This window comes from Astyanax mexicanus, chromosome 9 (assembly GCF_023375975.1).
Source record: "Astyanax mexicanus isolate ESR-SI-001 chromosome 9, AstMex3_surface, whole genome shotgun sequence".
In the NCBI taxonomy this organism is placed as follows: Eukaryota; Metazoa; Chordata; class Actinopteri; order Characiformes; family Acestrorhamphidae; genus Astyanax; species Astyanax mexicanus.
Window position 1 is genome coordinate 40037501 of NC_064416.1, and position 22955 is coordinate 40060455.

The 22955-nt window shown below is 36.9% G+C and overlaps 1 protein-coding gene across 1 annotated transcript; it reads left to right on the top strand.

Annotated features, from left to right (window-relative positions):
- Positions 1 to 795: 795 nt before the first annotated feature.
- Positions 796 to 21631, top strand: gpib (glucose-6-phosphate isomerase b). Its single transcript, XM_022679900.2, has 18 exons — positions 796 to 987; positions 2836 to 2926; positions 3115 to 3183; positions 4360 to 4479; positions 4985 to 5068; positions 6158 to 6304; positions 7663 to 7734; positions 7913 to 7957; positions 8892 to 8945; positions 10247 to 10307; positions 10423 to 10466; positions 10763 to 10915; positions 12469 to 12598; positions 13407 to 13483; positions 15231 to 15359; positions 16484 to 16559; positions 17951 to 18017; positions 20774 to 21631. Exons 1-18 carry the CDS (start codon positions 869 to 871, stop codon positions 20895 to 20897), a joined length of 1662 nt encoding a protein of 553 aa, XP_022535621.1. The 5' UTR covers positions 796 to 868; the 3' UTR covers positions 20898 to 21631.
- Positions 21632 to 22955: the final 1324 nt, after the last annotated feature.

Here is a 22955-nt window from a genome sequence, read left to right on the forward strand (position 1 = left end):
AGAACCAAAGTGTCAGAACAAGAAAATTATTAGATAATCAGAGGAGAAGGATGGTGATGGTTTGGATGGTGGTTATTTATGCACGGAGGAAAAAGAACACAGCATTCCAACACAAACACTTTACTGCTACCCACAGTAAAATTTGGTGGTGGTTCATCATGCTGTGGGGGTTTGGTGTGATCAGTGCAGGTACTGGGAATCTTGTGAAAATTGATAATCGCATTTTGGGCTGTTCATGCTCAGAAACCATTAAACCTGACTGAACTGGAGATGTTTTGTAAAGAAGAATGGTCCAAAATACATTCAGCCAGAAACCAGACTCTCATTGGAAGCTGTAGGAAGAGTTTTAGAGGCTGTTATTTCAGCAAAAGGATCTACCAAATATTGATGTAATTTTTCTGTTGAGGTGCATACATTTATACACCTAATTTTGTTTAGAGAATTATTGCACACTTTCTGTAAACCCTATAAACTTTATTTCACTTCTCAAATATTACTGTGTTCATCTGCTATATGATATATTTAACTGAAATTGCTGATCCTCGAACATTACAATTAAAGGATGTATTGTAGGCCTTTTAACACATGCCGCTGCAGTGTTACAGATTCACCAGAGGGAGACAGTATAGAGTAGTACATAAGTGTAGAAGTGAATGCTGCAAAAAAAAATGTGTGCATGTTTGTGTGTGTGTGTTGGGTGGATGTGGGTGTGTGTACGAAACCTCCCTCAACTCCCAATTAAGGAGCAGAATGGGCGGACCATGTCCAGTTTGAGAAGGCCCTTGGAGCAGAACGTCCTTCATAAGTGCTCCCACTGACAGTCACTCCTCTGCAGCAGTGTGGTGGATCAGCAGGCAGCTTCTTCACTATGGGACTCACCAGCGACCCAAACTTCCAAAAACTTGAGCAATGGTACAAGGCCAACGCCGCCAGCCTCAGCATGAGGCAGATGTTTGAGGCTGACCAGCAACGATTCAGCAAGTTCAGGTAAAATTACTTTTAAAGATGTGATTCATGTAAAAGGGATGTAACAATATATCAAAACTGACTGATACATGTGTTAAAACCAGTTAAAAAGACAAAAGTTGTAGAGAACTGGAGAATTGCTGAAAAGTATTGTCTAAGCTTAATAACACTGTAAGTTAATACGAAGGTAACATTGTAATAACAATATAATTCAAATGTAATAAGAATGTATCAAAGCTGTAATCCATGTACAATGAAATACTGTACACACCCTCATACTGTAATCTCTGAAGCCAATGAGACACTGCATGTGCTATTTTTTGGCATGGTGTGTGTGTGTGTGTGTGTGTGTGAGAGAGAGAGAGAGAGAGAGAGAGAGAGAGATTAAATGCCATGGTTCACATGCTGAAATTGTGCAGTTGAAATGTCATGTTATTTAACACTGCATGTATCTTTTACAGCATTTGTAACGTTTTTTTTAAAAAGGAGGATAAAATAGACAGCTTTTACAGGGCACCATTCAACCATTCACCATTCAACTAATCCTAGTGTATTTGTGTCAGAACATACAGTGTTTGGTATTTTAAAGCAGCAATCCTTAAGAGTTTTTCTTTTGAACTTTTAAAAAGTTTTATACCTGAGTGGTGATAAGACAAAATATTATAATAAATGGTGTCAAAGTGCTCTTCCTACCATTCCTACAAAGCCAAATATATTGACTCTTAAGATTTGGATGTCTAGTTGGTCCCAGGACCTTTTAACTGGCTTTAACAATCTTTTCTGGTTATCTAAGTTGTCTGGGCATCTGCATCGCTGATAATGCTGCTGATACAAGAGCTGCTGCGTAAATGGAGATACCAGAACGGCAAACTCTTCTTTAGCTGCTCATTCTTGCATTTCTTAAACCAAAGAAACACAGAATTGGAAGTGCAGTGAGCTGATGAGCTAAAAGACATTTCAACAGATTCCTCAATAAAATTACCCACCAGATTCATCCTCTCTGAAATAAGATTGCACCTTAATAAATGTTTTAATAGTAATTTATATCATGGTTCGTTCAGAAAACAATTTTATATAACCCCTAAAACAGTTCCACTACTGTTATCTGGCTCACAGTATATTGTTAATGAACACTAGCATTTAAGCAATTGAAGTCACTTGTGATAATTCACTTTATGTTAACAAGAATAATACTATTCAACTAATTATATACAATTTTATATAATTATATAAAATCTGCATTTAGTAATTTCTGGATTATGAATGAATGTAGTTACACTTATAAAGCAAATTCCTAGAAACCCAAGAATGCTTTACATCCATTTTATATACACAGCCATTCATACTCAGCACTCATCCACACACCACTGAGAAGCAGCAGCCAATAGCGCACAGCGTACTCTCAACCGGAAACGACCGTCCACCTGGAGGACTGCATCAGGCACTACAGCATTTACCCAGGACAGAGCGACAATCCATATCTGGGCACAATCATGCATACATACCACACACATACACATACACTCCAGATCAGTTTTTCTGGGTACCTTTTAGAGTATCTAATTTACCCAATCTCCATGTTTTTGGACTGTGGGAGAAAAACAGTGTCCTTGGCGGAAACCCACACAAGCACATGGACAACATGGAAACTCCACCCAGATAAGGACTCGAACCCAAGACCACAGTGCTGGAAGGCGAAAGTGTTAACCACTAAGCCACTGTGCCGCCCTGATTTCTAATTCTGGATATGAAATGTACTAATTATTCTTTACTGTTCTACAGATTTCTCTTATGTTAAAATCACCAACAGCTCTGTTTTTGGACTCATTCACACATTCTTCTGTTTTGTAATATTTGTTTTTAATATAGTGTAACGCTGAAGACAGACGATGGGGACGTTCTTCTGGACTACTCCAAGAACCTCATCAACGACGAGGTTATGAAGATGCTGATTGAGCTGGTAATGACCTGACAGATCAAAATATGAAAAAAATGATGCACAGAAAAACAAATCATAAAGCAGAAAACAGTGTAAAAGCTGTTTTATGTTGCCCACCTCCAGTTCTAATAGACAGAGTGTGATTTTTCGGCTGTACTGCACAGAATGCAGAAGGTCCTTGTACTCATCCGCTTTGCCTGTGTCTGCAGGCGAAGTCCAGAGGTGTGGAGGCCGCTCGTGATAAGATGTTCTCCGGCGAGAAGATCAACTTCACTGAGGTTAAAATACACTCTCACATTTCAGAGAGAAATAGTGAGAAGGGCTGAACAATACTGGAAAAACTGCTACAATATATATTGTGATATTACAAAATAGTGTAATTTTCACCAGATTTGACCAACATTACATTATCCACCATTTCATTTTTTAAATAGTGCACTAAGCGTATGTATATATTTTTTGCATTACATGATTATAAATACAGTGCCATGAAAATGCTTTTTTGTCATACTTACATTTTTTCAGATAATCAAACAAACTTTAGTATCAGACAAACACAACCTGAGTTAATATAAAACAGTTTAACAGTTTAACAATTTTATTTATTAAGGGAATAAATCAATCCAAAGCAACCTGGCCCAATGTGAAAAAGTAACTACTCCCCATTAATTACCTGTGAATAATCACATTTTTTTTGGAAAGCTGGCAACATGAAGCAGGATAAAAGATCGCAAAAAACAACACATTATCTAAAAAAAAAAAAAACAGATTAAGTCTACAAAGTTTACAAAGTCATTTATAAAGCTTTGGGACTCCAGCGAACCACAGCGAGAGCTATTATTTACAAATAGAGAAAACATGTAACACTGGTACACTTTCCCATGAGTGACCGGCCCACTGAAATTATCCCAAAAGGGCACGGGCAACTCATCCAGGTGGTCACAAAAGAACCCAGATCAACATTTAAAGAATTGCAAAGAACACTGCTGAACAAAAAGAACACAAATGCCCGTCTCACCAGGAAAATATTTGACAAGACTAGTGAAACATTTTGGAACGTGTGTGTCCTGTTACGTCTGGCATAACACTAACACAAAATTTCATAAAAAGAACATCATAGTGAAAGTCAATCATGGGGGTGCTAGTGTGATGGTCTGGGGCACCTTTGCTGCTTCCAAATGTGCTCTCTCGGACTCTGACTACTGATGACAAGCAGCATGATCTGGCAATCTTCATATCATAGTAACAGTAATGGAGCAAAAATGTTACATTTATTTTTAATGTAGTTAAACAGTAATACAGTCATCTTCTTGTGTTCCCGTTGCAACATTGTCTACCAGTTTTGAAAGAAGCATGACAGATATTTTTTCTTTTTTATTTGTAAGTTATATTCTGGGACTAGATTTTTGCTGTTGTGACGTGGTATGTTGTTGTGTTTATGTGTGTGTGTTCAGGGTCGTGCTGTACTCCATGTTGCTCTAAGAAACCGTTCTAACACCCCCATTACAGTGGATGGCAAAGACGTCATGCCTGAGGTCAACAAGGTCCTGGACAAAATGAAGGGCTTTTGCCATGTGAGTGACTTTCACTGCATACAGAGCACAAACACATTTAGACCTGTGAACTACATTAATCACAGTGAACACATTATTACACACATTAATACATTATTAAATGGTATGTACTGTTGATAGAAATTACATGACCGCAACAAAACCTAGCGGCTGTTTATTTCTTTTTCAATTTAATTGCGAAAATGATCATTATGCATTAATAATTTTATCTACATGGGCGCCGAGTGGTCCAGCAGTCTAAAGTGCTGCCACTATGAGCGGGAGGTCACTGGTTGGAACCCCCGCTCATGCAGCTTTGCCATCAAGCTGCCGGCGCTCAGAGTGTTCGCCCTCCTGGTGTGTTGGGGCATTACTAGTGAGAGTCCTAATGAGAGGGTTGGGTAATTGGCTGTGCACAATTGGATTTTTTTTTTTTATTATTATTATTATTTTTTAAAAACAATAAATTATTTTTTACCTAGTATTCGTTCTTTAATGTGTGCCTTCCTTGATTTTTGTCCTGCAGAAAGTGCGTAGTGGAGAGTGGAAAGGTTACACAGGGAAATCCATCACTGACGTAGTAAACGTGGGCATCGGAGGATCTGACCTGGTAAGTGCAAAATTTTAACTTTATCCTGCTCTGTAAAAAGAACACAGTGAAATACACAGTCATTTGCTGGCGGCAGTTAGCTTGTACATATTTGTCTATAAAACTGTCATACCTGTCACTTTGGAAGCCTCTGTCCAACTTGTTCCAATCTCCGGCCAAGGTCACCAGATTTCTAATTGTTCTCACTTTGTTCACACACTATATTATACCCTATGTTTTCACTCACTTCTCGCAGAGTTTTATATTTAATTAGTTTGTCCTGTATACAAAGCGTTACTGTTGTGTTTTTTGATTCTCTATATATTATCTTGTACTTTTGACCACACTTTTTGTCTTGCCTATGATATTCCTTGCCGTGTACTGACCCTGTACGGTTTTACTCTTTTTGGTATGTCTAGCCTTTCTTATTTTTGCCTTCTGTTCCAGAACCTGCCTGTTACTGTTTACTGATTTTGATATATCCCCTTTTAGTAAAGGCTCTTTTACTGATCCGCACATGTCTCATCCCTGTGTGGCCATGATAATCACTGTAATTGTTTTACAGTAATAATAATTTTACTATAAGTATTATCATTGTAATTGGCTGATGAATTGTTATGACAGCAGACTACTTTAAAAGGCTTTACTAAATTCATTTTAACATTTTTTTAATTTATTACAATTTTTACAAGGAGAGGAAAGACTAGAACATGCCTCCTCCGATACATGTAAAGTCAGCCACCACCTCTTTTTGAACTTTTTCTGATGCAACATTGCTAAGTAGCATCACAGCGCACTCAGAGAAAAGTGCAGCGAAAAAAGGTATCATTTGCAAAGATGCTTTCTTGTTTTAACTGCTGAGAAAGAAATCATGCTCTAAAATGACTGTAATGTGATTCTGTAGAACTACTGTAGAATAGTTACCCTCAAATGAAGATCGACCATGCAGCTTTAACATGTAAAATGCTACTGTATGTACAGGTTATACTTAAAGCAATTGTTTATTATACAGTAGCAATTCTGTAAAAACTACAGAAATACAGTTTATTACAGTGTATAATTTACAGTGCCAGCATTTGCATCTAACCCATGCTCCTCTGTGTTGATTAGGGTCCCCTGATGGTGACAGAGGCACTGAAGCCCTACTCCAAAGACGGACCTCGGGTTTGGTTCGTCTCAAACATCGATGGAACACACATCGCCAAGACACTGGCACAGCTCAACGCTGAAACCACGCTCTTCATCATCGCCTCCAAGGTATCTACAGCTAAAACAACACTGCTCAGCTGGGCTTATCTGTGTGAATAGGGAATGAATGTTTTTTAGGATGAAGTGATGTGGAAAATAGATTGGTTTGGATGAAATTCCTCTTACAGAATGAACAGCAGTGCTGTTCAGCCCAGTGCACTCTCATTATGTGAGACATATTTTCCTCCAAGACAGTAAAAGGGCTCCAGACTAACATTTTCACAACCATTCCAAAACCGTCCAAGAAAGCTTTCTGTCAAATATTATTTTAATATATATGTTTATGACTCTGTGATGACAACAGTGACACAACGATAAAATAACTATACAATTATACTTTTACTTTTATTTTTAGTTCTAAAATGTACGTTCACCCACTGAAATTATATTTAAAAGTAGGAAAGTTATAGAACAAACCAGGAAAGTAATTAACCTAATGTAGACAATAACATGTTCTGAAAATATATTTTAAAATTCTGCAGTAACAGAACTGTGTGTGTTTAGCAAGGGCATGCTGCTCTAAAGTGGGACACAAAGAGAGTTAATGAATGTTTCTTAAACTTTTACACAGTGATGTAATCAACCCGTTTATTTTAATTAAATATACTTTATTTTATTTAAGAGTCCGGTACATTTTTAAACTGCTGGCACGTCAAAGTCCATTTGCTCATCCTAGAAGCTCAGTTCTGCCATTAGCCTGTGGGTTGCACAGTTTCTCTAATTACTGTTGTTACTTTTGAAGCTCCCTAGTTGACTGAGACGGCCATCCAACACAATTACTTATTTTCCTTTTGCCCACTAGTGCCACATTGACCCTCCATCTCTTACGCTGTTACCAGCAAGCTGATTAACTCTTTGTTGAAAAAGGTCTTTCAAGTAGCAGATCTTCTCAAAAACTGCTTATAACTGCTTACATTTTTACTGCACACAATTCTCAGTCCCAAAAGAGTCCCAAAATATTGCCATAAATTAAATCTTAAACAAATAAAATCTTAAAAAAGGACTTGTTTACATCATTAGAACTAAAATGCTTTATATCTCCAACAGGAGAGTGCTCAATATATGATTAGTCTTAATGGGGCTGTTTCTGCTAAAAATGAGCAATAAACTTCCTTTTAAAATCACAGATCTCACTGGTAAATCATCACATTACACAACCTGCCCATTTAAACGGTCCTGCACCTGAAAAACCCCAGTATGAAATCTCATGCCTTAACACGCCTAGAAATCAAATGGGATTAAACTGAAAACAGTACAGCAACAGAGATCAGCAAACTACTGTCTGAGACCTCCATCTCCTAAAATCATTGCATGGTATTGATTACACTGTGAAACTGAACACTGACAAAGGCTTTTTATTTTCTCAGACATTCACCACCCAGGAGACCATCACCAATGCAGAGTCTGCAAAGGAGTGGTTCCTAGAGGCTGCAAAAGACGTAAGCCCTGAGTCCTAAAACCAGTATATCTGAATGTGCATACTAGATGATTTTTATTCATGTAAAATAATAACACCAACAGCATAATAAGAAAACATATCACTCTAATGTAGTATGTAGTGAGGTTGGTCAGTTCTATGAAGCAAATGTTAAATTCAGTTTTTACTCTTTTCCACAGAAATCTGCTGTTGCCAAACATTTTGTCGCCCTTTCCACCAATGGTGTAAGTTTATTTACTTTTACAATTAAAATAAGTTTTAAATTGAGTTTATACCTGACCTTTACATTATACTTAGAGTAATAAAAATGTCATAGATGTTTCTGATTGATTTATAGTAGATAAATTGTTCATAGTGATTACTAAATAATACATAGTAATTTGTGACTTATTCAGAGTAATAATTTATAAACTACAGAAAAGTAAATTGTAGGTAATGATACTGAAAATAACTGTGGCTGTTTCAAACACGCACTGTGACATTCTGAAGCAGAGCATTCCCTCGGGGCAGTATTCCAACATAATAATGACTCTAAACACACCTCCAACATGACCCCTGCCATGCTAAAAAAAACTGAGGGTAAAGGTGCTGAACTGGAAAAGAATGTCTGCAGATCTAAACCCTATTGAGCATCTGTGGAGCATCCTCACGTAGAAGGTGGAGGAGTGGAAAAGTATTCCAGTGGCAACCTGTGAAGCTCTGGTAAACTTCATGCCCAAGAGAGTTAAGGCAGTGCTGGAAAATAATGATGGTCAAACAAGATATTGACATTTTTGGCACAATTTGGCCATTTTCACTTACGGGTGTGTTGCGTTATTTTGGGGGCACCGCAAATTTACCCTGTTATACTGTAGCTGTACACTGACAACTTTACTATGTATTAAAGTATCATATATTCAGCGATGTCCCATGGAAAAATATAATAAAATATTAACAAAAATGTGAGGGGTTTAATAACTTTTGTCAGATATTGTTTTTATTCATAGTATTTAAAGAATGGTTTATAGTAAATACTGAATAATTGGTTCTAGTTACAGAACGATCAATTAAAGTCAGTAATTACTAATATATATATATATATATATATATATATATATATATATAATATATATACAATTGTGCTAAGTTTGTTTTTTTGTGTCTGCTTTGGCCCCCCAGCCCAAAGTGAAGGACTTCGGCATCGACACAGAGAACATGTTTGAGTTCTGGGATGTAAGTTAGTGTGTGTTTGTGTGTGTTGGTGTATCACTGTGTAAATCGTTTAGCCTACCTTACTGAAGGTTCAGACTCAGACAGAGGCTATTAATAGGCTGGTCTTTTGACCTGTGAAGTAGGTGGCAGGACGCACGCACTGGCAGCTGCAGGGTAACCAGAGTCTCCTCTCTGAGCGCTGCCCCGCGCTCAGCTGATATAAATACTGCACAACCTTTATCCCCACAGAGGTCAGCCTAACGCCAAAGGTCAGCAGGCCGGCTTTAGTCACATTGTTGATATTTAAAGGGCGAGGTGTGGACCGCATGCCCTTTATGATGTAGGCCATCTCAGAAAAGGGCCGTACAGTGTGTGGAGTACAGTGTATCGAGTTCAGTGTGTGGAGTAGACTCAGTAGCACTCATTGATGTTTAACTTTAGACATTTTGCTAAACAATAAATGTAAATTATATCCTTATTTAAAACTGAAAAAATGCAGAGGACAGCTTTGCATTGGGCTGTGTTTATGTTGAAGAGGCCTATAAAGCAGTATATTAGATCTGTGTCTAAGCTCACTTCCCATCTTTCCCCATACCATACATCACTGCACATGGAATGTCCTGAGAGGGAGGAGATTAGCCTCAGAGGACTCAATAAGAAGACTCAATAATGCCTCACTAGGCAGAACTCAGCTGTGCAGAAAAAGCTAGAAGCCCTTTTACTGTAAAGCCCTAATAAAGCACTTGTCTGCATATTCTCATGTATTGTTTGTAAGTAGTACCTACACAGGGCCAGCACTAGCCATTTGGGTGCCCTAAGCACAACCCCCCCTCTAGAAATTAACAATAATTTAATATGTCCCTGCATTTCTCTTCATTTCCAAAATGATTCTCAATAGTTAATTGTGTTGAAAACAGTCCCACATAAGTAGCAGGTAATTTAAATTGTCATAAACCCCAACATAAAATAACTAGCTAGCCAGCATGAATTACTTGGATCATAGTACTTAGTAGTCTGAACATAGCTAGTAGGGCCCAAGGTTGTTAAATTTGTTAATGGTAGTGTTACCTGGGATTAGCATACTGTAGCTATGCAGGGCTAAATTGTACAAATTTAACAAGTTATTTAAAACGCTGTCCTACCTGCAAGCGACGCCCAAGCATCATCTAGCTGTTTGTTGTTTTTTCTCTTTTCTGCCCCCTTTTCTTTTTGTATTTTTGTAATGCTTTTAGAGGAGCAGTGGTCTCTAATGAGTGCATTGAAATCATAAAATCATGATTTTAATGCTCATTATTTTTAACTACACCATTTTCATTTTCCAGTGGGTTGGTGGACGCTACTCCTTGTGGTCAGCAATTGGACTGTCCATTGCTCTGCACATTGGTTAGTCATGAGAGTTGCAGTTTGTTAATGTTTGAATGTGAATAAAAACTGAATTCTGTAATTTTATCCTGATTCATTACATTTAACACTGTTCTGATCTTTTTCCTTTTTTCAGGCTTTGAGAACTTTGAAAAGCTGTTGGCTGGAGCACACTGGATGGTAGGTGTTCATATCTTTCTGTCTAAATTCCTTTTAGAAATAATAAGTGCAGGCAGATTTTCCTGTACCAAGCTGAATTAAATGGGGAAATAAAATTTGTGAATTGCATATATATACTGTACTAGTACTGTATAATTAATTTATTCAGTTTTAAATCAAACACATCAACAAAAATGATAAAGAGTTAGGGGTCTGAGGTCTTTCAGAATTGGTTTGGTGTGATGTTAAAGGAATTCACCTTTAATAATGTTACCTGATTCTAAACAGCAGCCCTGTTCTCCCCCTGTTCTCTGTAGGACACTCATTTCCGCACGGCTCCACTGGATCAGAACGCACCTGTTCTGCTGGCCATGCTGGGCATCTGGTACATCAACTTCTTCCAAATGGAAACGCACTGCCTGCTGCCCTACGACCAGTACATGCACCGCTTCGCTGCTTACTTCCAGCAGGTGAGCATTTAGAGCATCTAAAACCAACAAGGCTGGAAATAACATCAACAGTTTCATATTTTACCCCAAGTTTAGCTGCAATGCTAAATTAGCTCACAACAATGGACAGTTGTACTTTACCATTAGCATTGCATGTGTCTATTTCAGTCTATATATTTCAGTCTTTAAGTAAGCAATGTTAGGCTGGCCAAACAAAATGATTGGCTGAGAGATGTTATAGAAATGCCAGTATTGCACAATTCTGAAGCTGGTAACTCTGATTGAACTCTGATGATCTTATCCTGCACAACAACTTTTGCTCTTTCATTCTGGAGAGGTCCTGATAAAAGCCAGTTTCATCATAACATTTTTGATGGTCTTTTGACTGCACTGATGTATTCCTTTAAAGTTTTTGAAATGTTTTGGGTTAAATGACCTTTATTTCTTACGTTTTTTTTCTTTACTTAGTTGAGTATTTCTTGCCAAAATATGGATTAAAACATTAATTCAAATAGAGCTATTTTAGAGCTATATCAACTTTACAACTTTGTTTACTAGATAATTTCATATGTTTTATTTATAGTTTGGATTACTTTAGTATTAATCTACAACAGAAAAAAAATATATAAGTAAATTTAGTTGTGTCCAAATTTTGACTGGTACTGTATTTCATTCATGCAACATATTGTAGTAAGCACAAGTAAACACCAAAAAACTCTAAATGCCAGAGATTTTACTACAACTATCATTTATTACAGTGATTTTACCTGTAAAATTGAGACATACTAAACTAAATTATGTGGTAAGTTGAAACACGTTGAACCTACTAAACTACACATCATCTAAAAGGACATAGTCTGTATAATTTAATTGCTTTTATAACGTTATTACAGATATCACAGTCCCTACAGCTTGTTAAGGTACTTCTCATTCAATGTGTTTTCTTTCTATCTACAATCTGCAGCCATTGAAGCTATACAGCAACACAGGTTAAATAAGGTTTGTTAAATAAAAGTGTTAAAAAACAGAACCAGATTATGTTTAATACTTTAGATTCTTCTAAGTATCACATTTCTCTTTGAGGACAGATCTGCACACTCTGGTATTTTAATCTCAGTATCTTCATGAGGGAGAGTCACCTGGAATAGTTTTCTCATCTTAAAGGAAGGAGTTTCTGGAGGTGCTGAACAATAGTTGCTGGTTTACCTTCACGCTGTGAAGCTTCAGCTCATCTCAAATCACCTCAAATCACCACTTCAGTTCATCAGGTTTAGAGCAGGGGATTAATGTGGAGGACAAACACCTTCTTTGCTTACTGCGTAATTCCAAATGTGGCCCTTAATTGTTTTGATGTCTTTAATATTATAACAAATAATATTTTATATTTAATATTTATATTTAATAAAGAAAAAAACATTAAATTAGAAGGTAAGTCCAAACTGTTGAATTTTGGTACTGCATTATGAGCCCACTAACAGATGTCACTTATTAGCTTTATTAGCTATTTAACTTGAGTGCACTGTATTACAATGTTTAATTTATTTGGTCAATAATTACTGTTGATTCATGTTTAGGGCGACATGGAATCCAATGGTAAATACATTACCAATCACGGCACCCGTGTCAACTACCACACCGGACCCATCGTCTGGGGAGAGCCTGGAACTAACGGACAGCACGCTTTCTACCAGCTCATCCACCAAGGTAACGTCCAGATGATGCATGTTACAGCATGAGGACACTGGACTAGTGCTAAATACCTGTTATACAACATGCTAATAGCCTCACTGCACCCAGATTTAAATCATTACCTATTTGTCCTTTATAGCAGTGTAAAGACTCAAAATTCAGTCCTGTCACAATCTTCTAGTCTTTAACCAAGTTCCATAAACAATTCCACCAAAAAATACAGTATAATGCTTTTATGTACTATGCTGCATACACTTTATGGACAAAAGTATTGGGACTCACATCTTAATCATTAAATATAAGTGTTTAATTCAGTCACATTGCTAGTAGTTTGTAAAATCAAGCATCTAATCATGCAGCCAATTTAGCGTGTCAGACTACATGAAGTTATTTTTTTATAAATATATATTTAGATATGGATTTCACCTATAAATGGACAGTGTTAAACAAACCAGTATATGTTTTATATTTTAGATTCTTCAAGGTAGCACCTCTTCCTTAGATGACAGTTTTGCACATCTTGGCTGGATTTTCTTAGTCAGCTTTAAAAAGTAGAGTCATCTGGAATTCAGGCTTTCAGTTAACAGCTGTTCTGAACTTATCAAGGGTTAATAACTTTTTAATGACTTTTTATGTGCTTTTAAAGTGTTTGAGAGCATCAGTTGTAAAGTAGTGAAGAGGTAGAGTTACAGATATACAGTGAATAGCCCTATTTGAGTGATGTTCTAATCCATATTATGGTGAGAACTATTTAACTAAGTAAAGAACAGCTGTTCGGAATGCTTGGAAATGTTTGGAGTGATCCCTTCTGTCTTCTCTACAGGAACCAGGACAGTCCCTTCTGATTTCCTCATCCCAGCCCAGTCTCAACACCCAATCAGGAACAACCTGCACCATAAGGTAGCCTACAATTTTCTATTACCATCTCTTCACTTTATCTCTGTCATGCACTGAATATAAGGCAGTGATGGGAGTAACGCCGTTACTTTTTTCAGTAAGGAGTAATCTAACTAATAACTCTGACTGTCACTATAACGGCGTTACCATTTCCGACACCCCGTTACTGCACATTATTTTAGCCGTTCAATTAACTTTATTTTTTAACTTCGCACATACAGACAAAGACGCAAGTGTGTGTCACAAGGGAGGGGAGGATGAGATAAGGTAATAATTGGCTAAGGTATAGTAAGATTACGTCTTCAGCCAATCAGAGAAAATAGATGGGCGGGTGTTTACACCGCATAGCGAGAGATGGTGAGTGAGGAGGACTCCAGTGGCAAAACAGCCTTTTTTAGATGGAAGTACCGACACTATTTCAAACTTACTGAGGTCAAAGGTAGAAGAACTAAAAAATTGTCATGGACAAACCTCTATGCAGGTACTTGTTTTTGCTGTTGTGCACTCTATTCATCTGGCTTTGCGAATAAAGCAATAGTTACTTTTACTGGTAACTACTTACTTTTATAGTGGAGTAACTCAGTTAGTAACTGAGTTACTCTTTTGGAGAAGTAACTAGTGACTATAACTAATTACTTTTTCAAAGTAACGTGCCCAACACTGTCATTAGGGTTGTAACGGAATATTGATTTTGTATCGTAAAGTGATATTTTGTTTTGAAATGCTGTTTCGATTTTTAAAAACAGTATAGGTTTTTAATTAATAGTTTTATGTACTGTAGTCAGCTCGCTGTGCTTTCCTCTGAGTGCACTATGATGCTACTCGATAATGCTGCATCAACAGTAATTCAAAAAGAGGAGGAGTCTGACTTCACATGTATCAGAGGAGGCATGTGCTAGTCTTCACCCTCCTGGTGTTGTGGCATCACTAGTGATGCATACCGATGAGTAGCAGCTTAATGGTGGAACAATTGGCTTAGATAAATTGGAAGAAATTAAACTATATAAAAAAAAGTTTTAACTCCACCTGGTCTGCTAGATAGCACTGTTGTACTCTGATGTTAGATGTTAAAATTGTTATGAATAAAAAAGTAAACTTTCCCCTAGATCCTATAAATATACAGATATTGTGTTTTTTAGTTCTGTTACAGTTTTCCTAACATTTAATTTAAGAAATGCGTACAGTATTGTATTTTATTATGATATATTGAATTGTAACTCCTGTATCATAATATCAGTTCACATTCAGATGAAGCATATTCTTGCCAAAACACAGCCCTACTATACATACACTCACTGTATGGACAAAAGTATTGGTACACCCGCTTAATTTTTGTTTAAATAATAAAAAAAACATTTTTATCCTGCTTTTGTTGGAGTAACTTTCTCTTTTCTCCAGGAAAGGCTTTCGAATAGATTCTAAAGCATTGCTGTGAGAATTTAATTTCATTCAGCGAAAATAACTTTTTATCTGCCATTAGGCATAGTGCCGATAAGTTCATGTTTATCTGATTCTTAGGGTCCTATTCTATTGGCAGTACATTTCTACATGGACTAGACTAGCTGTATGTGTGCATTTGCACACATTTGCACCGAATGCATACATTTTGTCATATAGTGTACACTGTATTTTAGTGATATAGCTTACTGTGTTTTTAAAACATTTCCTAGTGTAATACCTATGTTTGTGTGTGTATATGTGTGTGTGTGTGTGTGTGTGTGTGTGTGTGTATGTTTTTTTGTTTGTTTAGATCCTGATCGCCAACTTCTTGGCCCAGACAGAAGCCATGATGAAGGGAAAGACGACAGAGGAGGCGAAGAAGGAGCTGGAGGCTGGAGGACTGAGTGGAGAGAAACTGGACAAGATATTACCACACAAAGTGAGAACCCACTTACAGAAACAGATTTTACGGGATTGTGATGCCTCCTAGTGGTGATATGAAAGCTAGAATTGAAAATTATGGTTAGTCTGACCCCTAGTGGAAATTGGTGTAGTTACAATATCAATCTTTTATTTTTCAAATTATATTAGACGAGATTCAACTTTATTGTCATTGTGTAGAATACAGGTACAGAGCCAATAAAAAGCAATACACATCTAACCAGAAGTGCAACATTAATTAGAGTTAATTACATACAGAGACTCTTTACATTTTTACACAATTATCTGAACTTTCTACTCCTTACGTTTTAAAAATAGCCTCTTTACTCCTATTTCATTTCAGCTTGTTTTTTTTTTCCGTATTCTAATTGTTTAAAAACTCTCTATCCATCCAGATAGAGTGAATCTGATTTATAAGCATTAGCATTTTATTATAACATTATAGTTATTATGGCTTTTAAAAAATGTCCCCTTAAATTACTTTTACTTTTATACTTTAAGTATAAAAAACAAGTACTTTTACACTTTTACCTGAGTAAAAAGCTTAATACTTCTACAGAAGTATTTTAAACCCTAGTATCTATACTTCTACCTACAAAGTAATGAATGTCAAAACTTTCCACAACTTTGTGTACACAAAGTGACATAGTAATCATGACAGGTTGTGCAGTAAGAAATATATAAATACATAAGTCTAAGCATATCTATATACAGTACATACTGAATATACAAATGAGATACAGTATATACCTCAAAGATATTAGAGAAATGCAGTATGCAAATGAAGGTTTGAACTGTAAGAGCAGTGCAAGTAGGCAGTGATATATAGTAGAATTGAACAATAATATCTGCAGTAGAATTACTATAAAATAACATTAATGTGCAAAATGAGTGACACAGTAAAAGGTTTGGTATTAGGTATGAATAAAGTGCATTAACAGTACAGAGGGTGTAAGAATAAAGATGAGTGATGTTAAGTGCAGTGTTAATTGTTAAGAGTCTACAATGCATCATGAAGAAAGACAATGAGCAAAAGACCATATAAAATGACATCTTTAACCCATAATTTGGGTTAATTTCATTTGTGAGTCTTTATATGTCCATTTATCTCTCTGTTTAAAGGTATTCCTGGGAAATAAGCCGACAAATTCTATTATCTTCAAGAAGCTGACGCCGTACACTCTCGGAGTGCTCATTGGTGAGATCTTGGTTTTCTTTTTATTCATCTGTACTCCAAAATATTAAGATTTCCAAGTAGGAAGTTTTAACTGGAATGCCCCCACAACTCAAATTACCTGCACTAAAAGTTGGGAGAAATAGTATTAAACAGTTTGTTAGTGCTTCTATCTATTTGTGTCTCATTAAAGCAGCCCTACACACAGTTCTGTCCAATTTTTCTTTTTGGACATGCTTTTATGCTGTTTGGATGCACAAAAAACACTGTATAATTGCAGGGTCAACTCAAACACAAAACATTTTGAGCATAAAAAGTGGGACATATTTTGTTTGGATTTGCCATAAAACACCAGAAACTGATGTGGTTATACCTCACGTTATAGCCCACGCCTGGCATTAGACAAAGTGCCAATTAGGGGTGTGCCATATCATATCGTACACAATAATATTGCCAACAATTTTGAATATCGTGAACGATATGATACCCTGAAATATCAGCCACCCCTAATTATCACATTAGGGTACTACTTTTATACTATTTTTAAGAAAGGGGAATTTACAATGTTCTCTTTTCCCATTTTATCTCTACTTCAGACTACTTCATTTTACTTTAATCCTAGATGTATGGAGATCTTTGGAGAGCATTATTAGTATCATGACATTCTGGATCATTGACTTCTGTTACAAATCTGAACAAATTCTTGTATTGTTTAATATCTCAGTTAGGGATGTTCAATATCATATTGTATGCAATAATAAAATAACATTTTTATTATGTTGCAGTAGTGTATTCTTGATTTTTTTAATGTAATGTTTTGTCATTGGCATACTGGCAGTAGTTTCCTACAGGGACTAGACAAGCTGTATGTGTGGTTGGATTCACCTTTAAAAACACCATAAATTGATTATTAACCCCCTGAAGCACTCAATCAACTCATCCTAGCTATTTGTGATTAGTAGGACCTAACAAATATAACAAATAAACTTTGTATTTGTTTAGCAAATTATTTTAGCAAAAAAAAAACAATTTCAAACATAAAATTGGATAAGAGTGTTTACCTGTCTGTTTTTTTCTGTTTGAACTGGCTGTAGAAACTTTTGACTGGGATTCCCGCCGTCTTGTTTTTAATCAATTGAGTGTAGTGTTGTCATGTGACCACTAGATGGTACAAACAGTATCTTCATTTAATGGCCAAAAGGTCAGCATTTAAAAAAATAAGTATCATGGTGCAGAGTAGCAGAAATGGAATGTCCACATATGAGGACGAGGGTCTCAAGAGGGTGAAAAAGTCGTGGTAAATTGTGTTTTTAAAACGTGTGACGTCATTCTCAGCTCTACAGGACCTCCACACTTGTTTTACAGAAGTTACTAAAATATGTTAATTGCAATATTTTCTATGTGTGTTTCTGCAGCCATGTACGAGCATAAGATCTTCATCCAGGGAGTCATGTGGGAGATCAACAGCTTTGACCAGTGGGGGTGAGTACATGTTCAGTCCGGAGGCAAATCAGAATTGTTTCTTAAATCAGATCTGTTGAAATGACTGTATCCACTGTTATTTGAAGATGATCAGATCAGATTTGTTGATGTGTACATCACAAATGTGCACTATATTGCCAAAAGTATCCATTTGTCTGCATTGCATTTGGTAATTCAAGGCTTCGTTAGAGCTGCTCTGCTATGGAAACCCATTCTATGAATCTCTCTACTCTCTACTGTTCTTGGGATGATCTGAAGCTACATGAAGTTTGGAGGTCTGTAGTGATGTAGTGACTCCTCAGTGCACTATACTCCTCTGCATCTGCTGACCCCGCTCTGTTTTAAACTGATTTTACACTGACAGAGTGAGTTGCTGTCGTGCCTGAGGAATATTTAGTTTAGAATAATATAGAAATTTCACGACTGCACTCAAGGTACCATGCTGGAATTCACTGAGCTCCTGAGAGAGACCCATTCCTTCACTAATGTTAGAATAATGTCTGCATGCATAGGTGTTTTGATTTATACACCTGTGGCCATGGAAGTGATTGGAACCTGAGTTCAGTGATTTGTTGGGTGAGTAAATATTTTTGGCAATATAGTGTTAATGCAGGGGTTTCTGTGGTATCGAGGTAGACCTCCTGCAAATCTCGTTTGAATCTAATTTGCAAAATCAGTTTTCATGTGGTTTCTAACTGTCCAATTTACCAAAACTCAATCTGGATACAATCTAGATTTGGGGTGGCAGTCTAAACATAGCCTTTGACACAGCCTATAGCAATTGATAAGAACAAGAAAACAGTCTGCTGTAGATGACCACAGCATTAAAATTCAGGCCTCAAGGTTGCTGCTGCTGCTTTATCAATATTTATGAATAATAGTGAGTCATGAAGTTATAAAACCATATAAGTAGGTTTATTAGAGGTTACTCAACATCTCCACACAGTCTGAGGAGATTAAGCACTGTGCTAAATATTGTGCATATGCTTCCATTAGATGTTAGCTCCATTAGCCTTGTAGCATTAGAAGCAAACTTTAGACATTTAAGGCGGTAAAAAAACTGTGGTCAGTGGTGTAGAAGGCGTGTCCAACCAAATATTGGAATTAGCTGCATTGATCATACCCAAAGATTATACTTCCTGACAAAGAAATATTCACACAATATTATCACATAATATTTGGTTGGGCCACATTTAGCTTTGATTATGAAAAAAAATCTTAATTTCAATTTCATAACATATATTTCTGTCCAGAGTTGCATTATTTTTTCCCCAAATATCTAGTATTGATGATGGGAGATTTGGATCCAAAGATTCTCAATGAGGTTAAGGTCTGGACTCTGTGGTGGCCAATCCATGTGTGAACCCTGCAGGAAAAAATCCACTGATGGAATAATCTGGTCATTCAGTATATTCAGGGAGTCAGCTGACCTGAATATATATGAACCAACTGCAGCAACCCCAGACAGTACAGTAGGTACTAGGCATGATAGGCGCATCACTTTACTTCAGCCTCCAGATTCCAATCTTTACGCTCCCTAGAAAATTGAAATTCTCTGATAAGTGTTTTTCTTAAGGCAGTTAACAGCAGTTAAGTCCCAATCCCTGATCTCCCTTCACACTGTGTGCTTGGAAATGCTCTTACTTTTCACTGTTAATCCTGGTGTTGTTTTTCTACAATTGTATTTTACCAAACGTGATCGCTGATCACCATTATTCAAAATTTACATGTGACCCCATTCCTTCTATGAAGGTGATGTTTTAATGCATTAGACAGATTTTAGTTATTTCAGCAATCTCCTTAAATGTTTTCTCTTCTTGATAAATGCCAGTATTTTGACACTTTTGAAATAGATATATATCATGAATCTTTCCACATGGTTGTTTAACAAATGAGAAGCTACTCACTGCATCAGTTAGGATTAAATAACTTTGCCAGCTGAAACATAATCATCCTTGCAGTAAGTATTCACCTATTTGATTGGTGATCTTTTTGGCCAGGCAGTGTATAGCCCTATCCAGACATGATGTTTCTTGGGTGCTCCACGAGTAATTTTTTCTTTTATTGGGGTCCTTTGTGATTTTATTCCCGTCCAGAACGACCATGTACAGATTTTTCTCAGACGTCCTCTGAGAAAATTACAGGCTGAATTACCTGCTGTTTTTCGCTGAACTCCGTGGTCCTCTGATAATTTTGGTAGCGTAAAGATCCACGTCTTAGTTTCCTCACCTCACATATAATAAAATAGCTATTTGTCCACTGCCATGCACCGTAATAACACTTTGCATGCGTGTTTCCACGGAGATACAGTTAAACACAACAGCGAGTGGAAATGGAGGAGCTACTGAACGCGATATCATGTGACTGAGAAAGACAAAAAACTCACTGGTCCTCCTGTTTTTTCAATTGCAGTTCGGATGCATTAGTTTTATCACTGATTAGAAGTGTAAAATATTTTTTTTAAACATGTGATAAGGATGTTGGATGATCACTACCTAACCTTATCCCAAAGTATTGGCATCATTATTTTAGAGAACACAGTTCCACTGATCCACAGCTCAGTTCTGGGGGTGGTTTATACCCCTCTAACCCTCACAGGGTCTAGACATGCTGTGCCATTAATGAGTGCAACATGAAGTGGCTGAATGAATTCATTAAAAGTGGTGACCACAAACATTTGGTCATATAGTACTATTATCTCTCTCTCTCTCTCTCTCTCTCTCTCTCTCTCTTTCTTTCTCTCTCTCTCTCTGCAGGGTGGAGTTAGGGAAACAGCTGGCCAAAAAGATTGAACCCGAACTGCAGGACAAGACTGAGGTCAGCTCTCATGACTCCTCTACAAACGGCCTCATCAATTTTATCAAGAAGAACTTTGCTTAGACATACACACACACCCCAAAACATGCTTCACAGGCCCCCTGCACCGACCCCCCTGCCCCCCCAGGGCCCTCTGGGACGTCTGAAGCCTTCCAGTAGATTCTGTGTAAAAACAACCCACACAAAAACAAACAGCACTTTGATTTTTTATTCTTTAAATGTGGAAAATAGTTGCAAATCAGTACAATACCTCAACACAGAAACTTCACTAGCTTGAAAAAAGAAGTGTGGAGTACATAGTAATAACCTGCATGTTTGAATAATCAATTACAATTGAAGCATTACTTATAACATTAATTCTGCATAATTTACAGTACCAGTTAAATGTTTTTTTTCTATTGTAAATTTTATATTGAAGATATTAAAGCTGTTCAGAGGAACATGTGCAGAATAATTCTGAAAACAAAAAGTGTTAAACAAACCAGAATATGTTTTATACTTTAGATTCTTCTAAGTAGCACATTTATGTTTGGGAACAGATCTGCACACTCTTGGTATTTTAATCTCAGTGTCTTCACGAGGGAGAGTCCGCTGGAATAGTTTTATCAGCGTCTTGAAGGAGTTCCTGGAGGTGCTGAACAATAGCTGCTGCTTTTCCTTCATGCTGTGAAGCTCATCCTCATCCCAAATAAATAACCTCAAATCCACCATCTCAGTTCATCAGGTTTAGATAAGGAAATTGTGGAGGACAAACCACAGTGTAGAAAATAAAAAGAAAAGAGAAATGAAGAAAAACATTGAATGAGAAGGTGTGTCCAAATTTTGACTGGTACTGTATAAAGGAAATTATATGAAGGGTTTATTTCATATCCTAAATAACATACCATATAAACTGAAAGCACTGTACTGAACCCCACTGTTGTCTAGTTTCTATTGTTGGCTGAATTCGCATCAAATTGTTTTGACTTTTCCACCTGAGTAAAAATATAAAAAAAATTACAGCTCTTGTCTTTCATTTCTATTTTTTTATTTCAATCACCAGATGCTTTTATTTAAAGCGACTTACAAATAATAATGTACATTTATTGAGCAATTGAGGACATAAATGTTCAAGGTAAAAACAGTTTAGACAGGGCCTAAATGAGATCAAAGGAAATAGTGGGATAAAGAATAGTAGTTAGTGTGTTAGCGGTGTTAAGAGAGTAAGTGCTCTTTGAAGAGCTCTGTCTTCAGGAGTTTATTAAAGATAGTGAGAGATTCTCCTGATCTGGTAGTAGAAGGTAGTTAGTTAGAGGTGTTAGGAGAGTAAGAGCTCTTTGAAGAGCTCTGTCTTCAGGAGTTTATTAAAGATAGTGAGAGATTCTCCTGATCTGGTAGTAGAAGGTAGTTAGTTAGAGGTGTTAGGAGAGTAAGAGCTCTTTGAAGAGCTCTGTCTTCAGGAGTTTATTAAAGATAGCGAGAGATTATCCTGATCTGGTAGTAGAAGGTAGTTAGTTAGAGGTTTTAGGAGAGTAGGTGCTTTTTGAAGAGCTCTGTCTTCAGGAGTTTATTAAAGACATCGAGAGGTGCTCCTGCTCTGGTAGTAGAATGTAGTTTGTTCCACCATTGATTTTAATCCCCGTTTGATTCATGAACAATGCAACTCATACTAGCTGGTTCAGCATGAAACTGTCTCCTGACAGCAGCACAACAGACAGTTGAACCACTTGACATAATTTGGGAAATGGAAATCAAAATAATATAGTCCTGTTATATGACCATCCAAGGCATACCTGTACAACTTTTCATCACTTTCAACCACTCAGTACAAACCAACTTCTTCAGTGGGTAGTTGTGGTGCCCATTCAAGACCACCAGGTGTCGCCATCTGTTTCCTCAACTACTGGTCAACTTTGCTGAGTTCCCAGTGCTCCTTCTGTGGAACACAAGGTCAATAGGCCAGTTCTACTGTGTTCTTCTCAAATCTCCCCAAAAGCTCCACCGCTGAGTTACAGGCCATCCTCAGACAGAGGGGGAAATCAATACCAAACGCATGTGAAACACGTCACATCCTGGCCAAAACCAGCCCACAATTAAAGAAGTCAGGAGTGGACGCTGTGCGAATCAGTAGGCCATAACTAA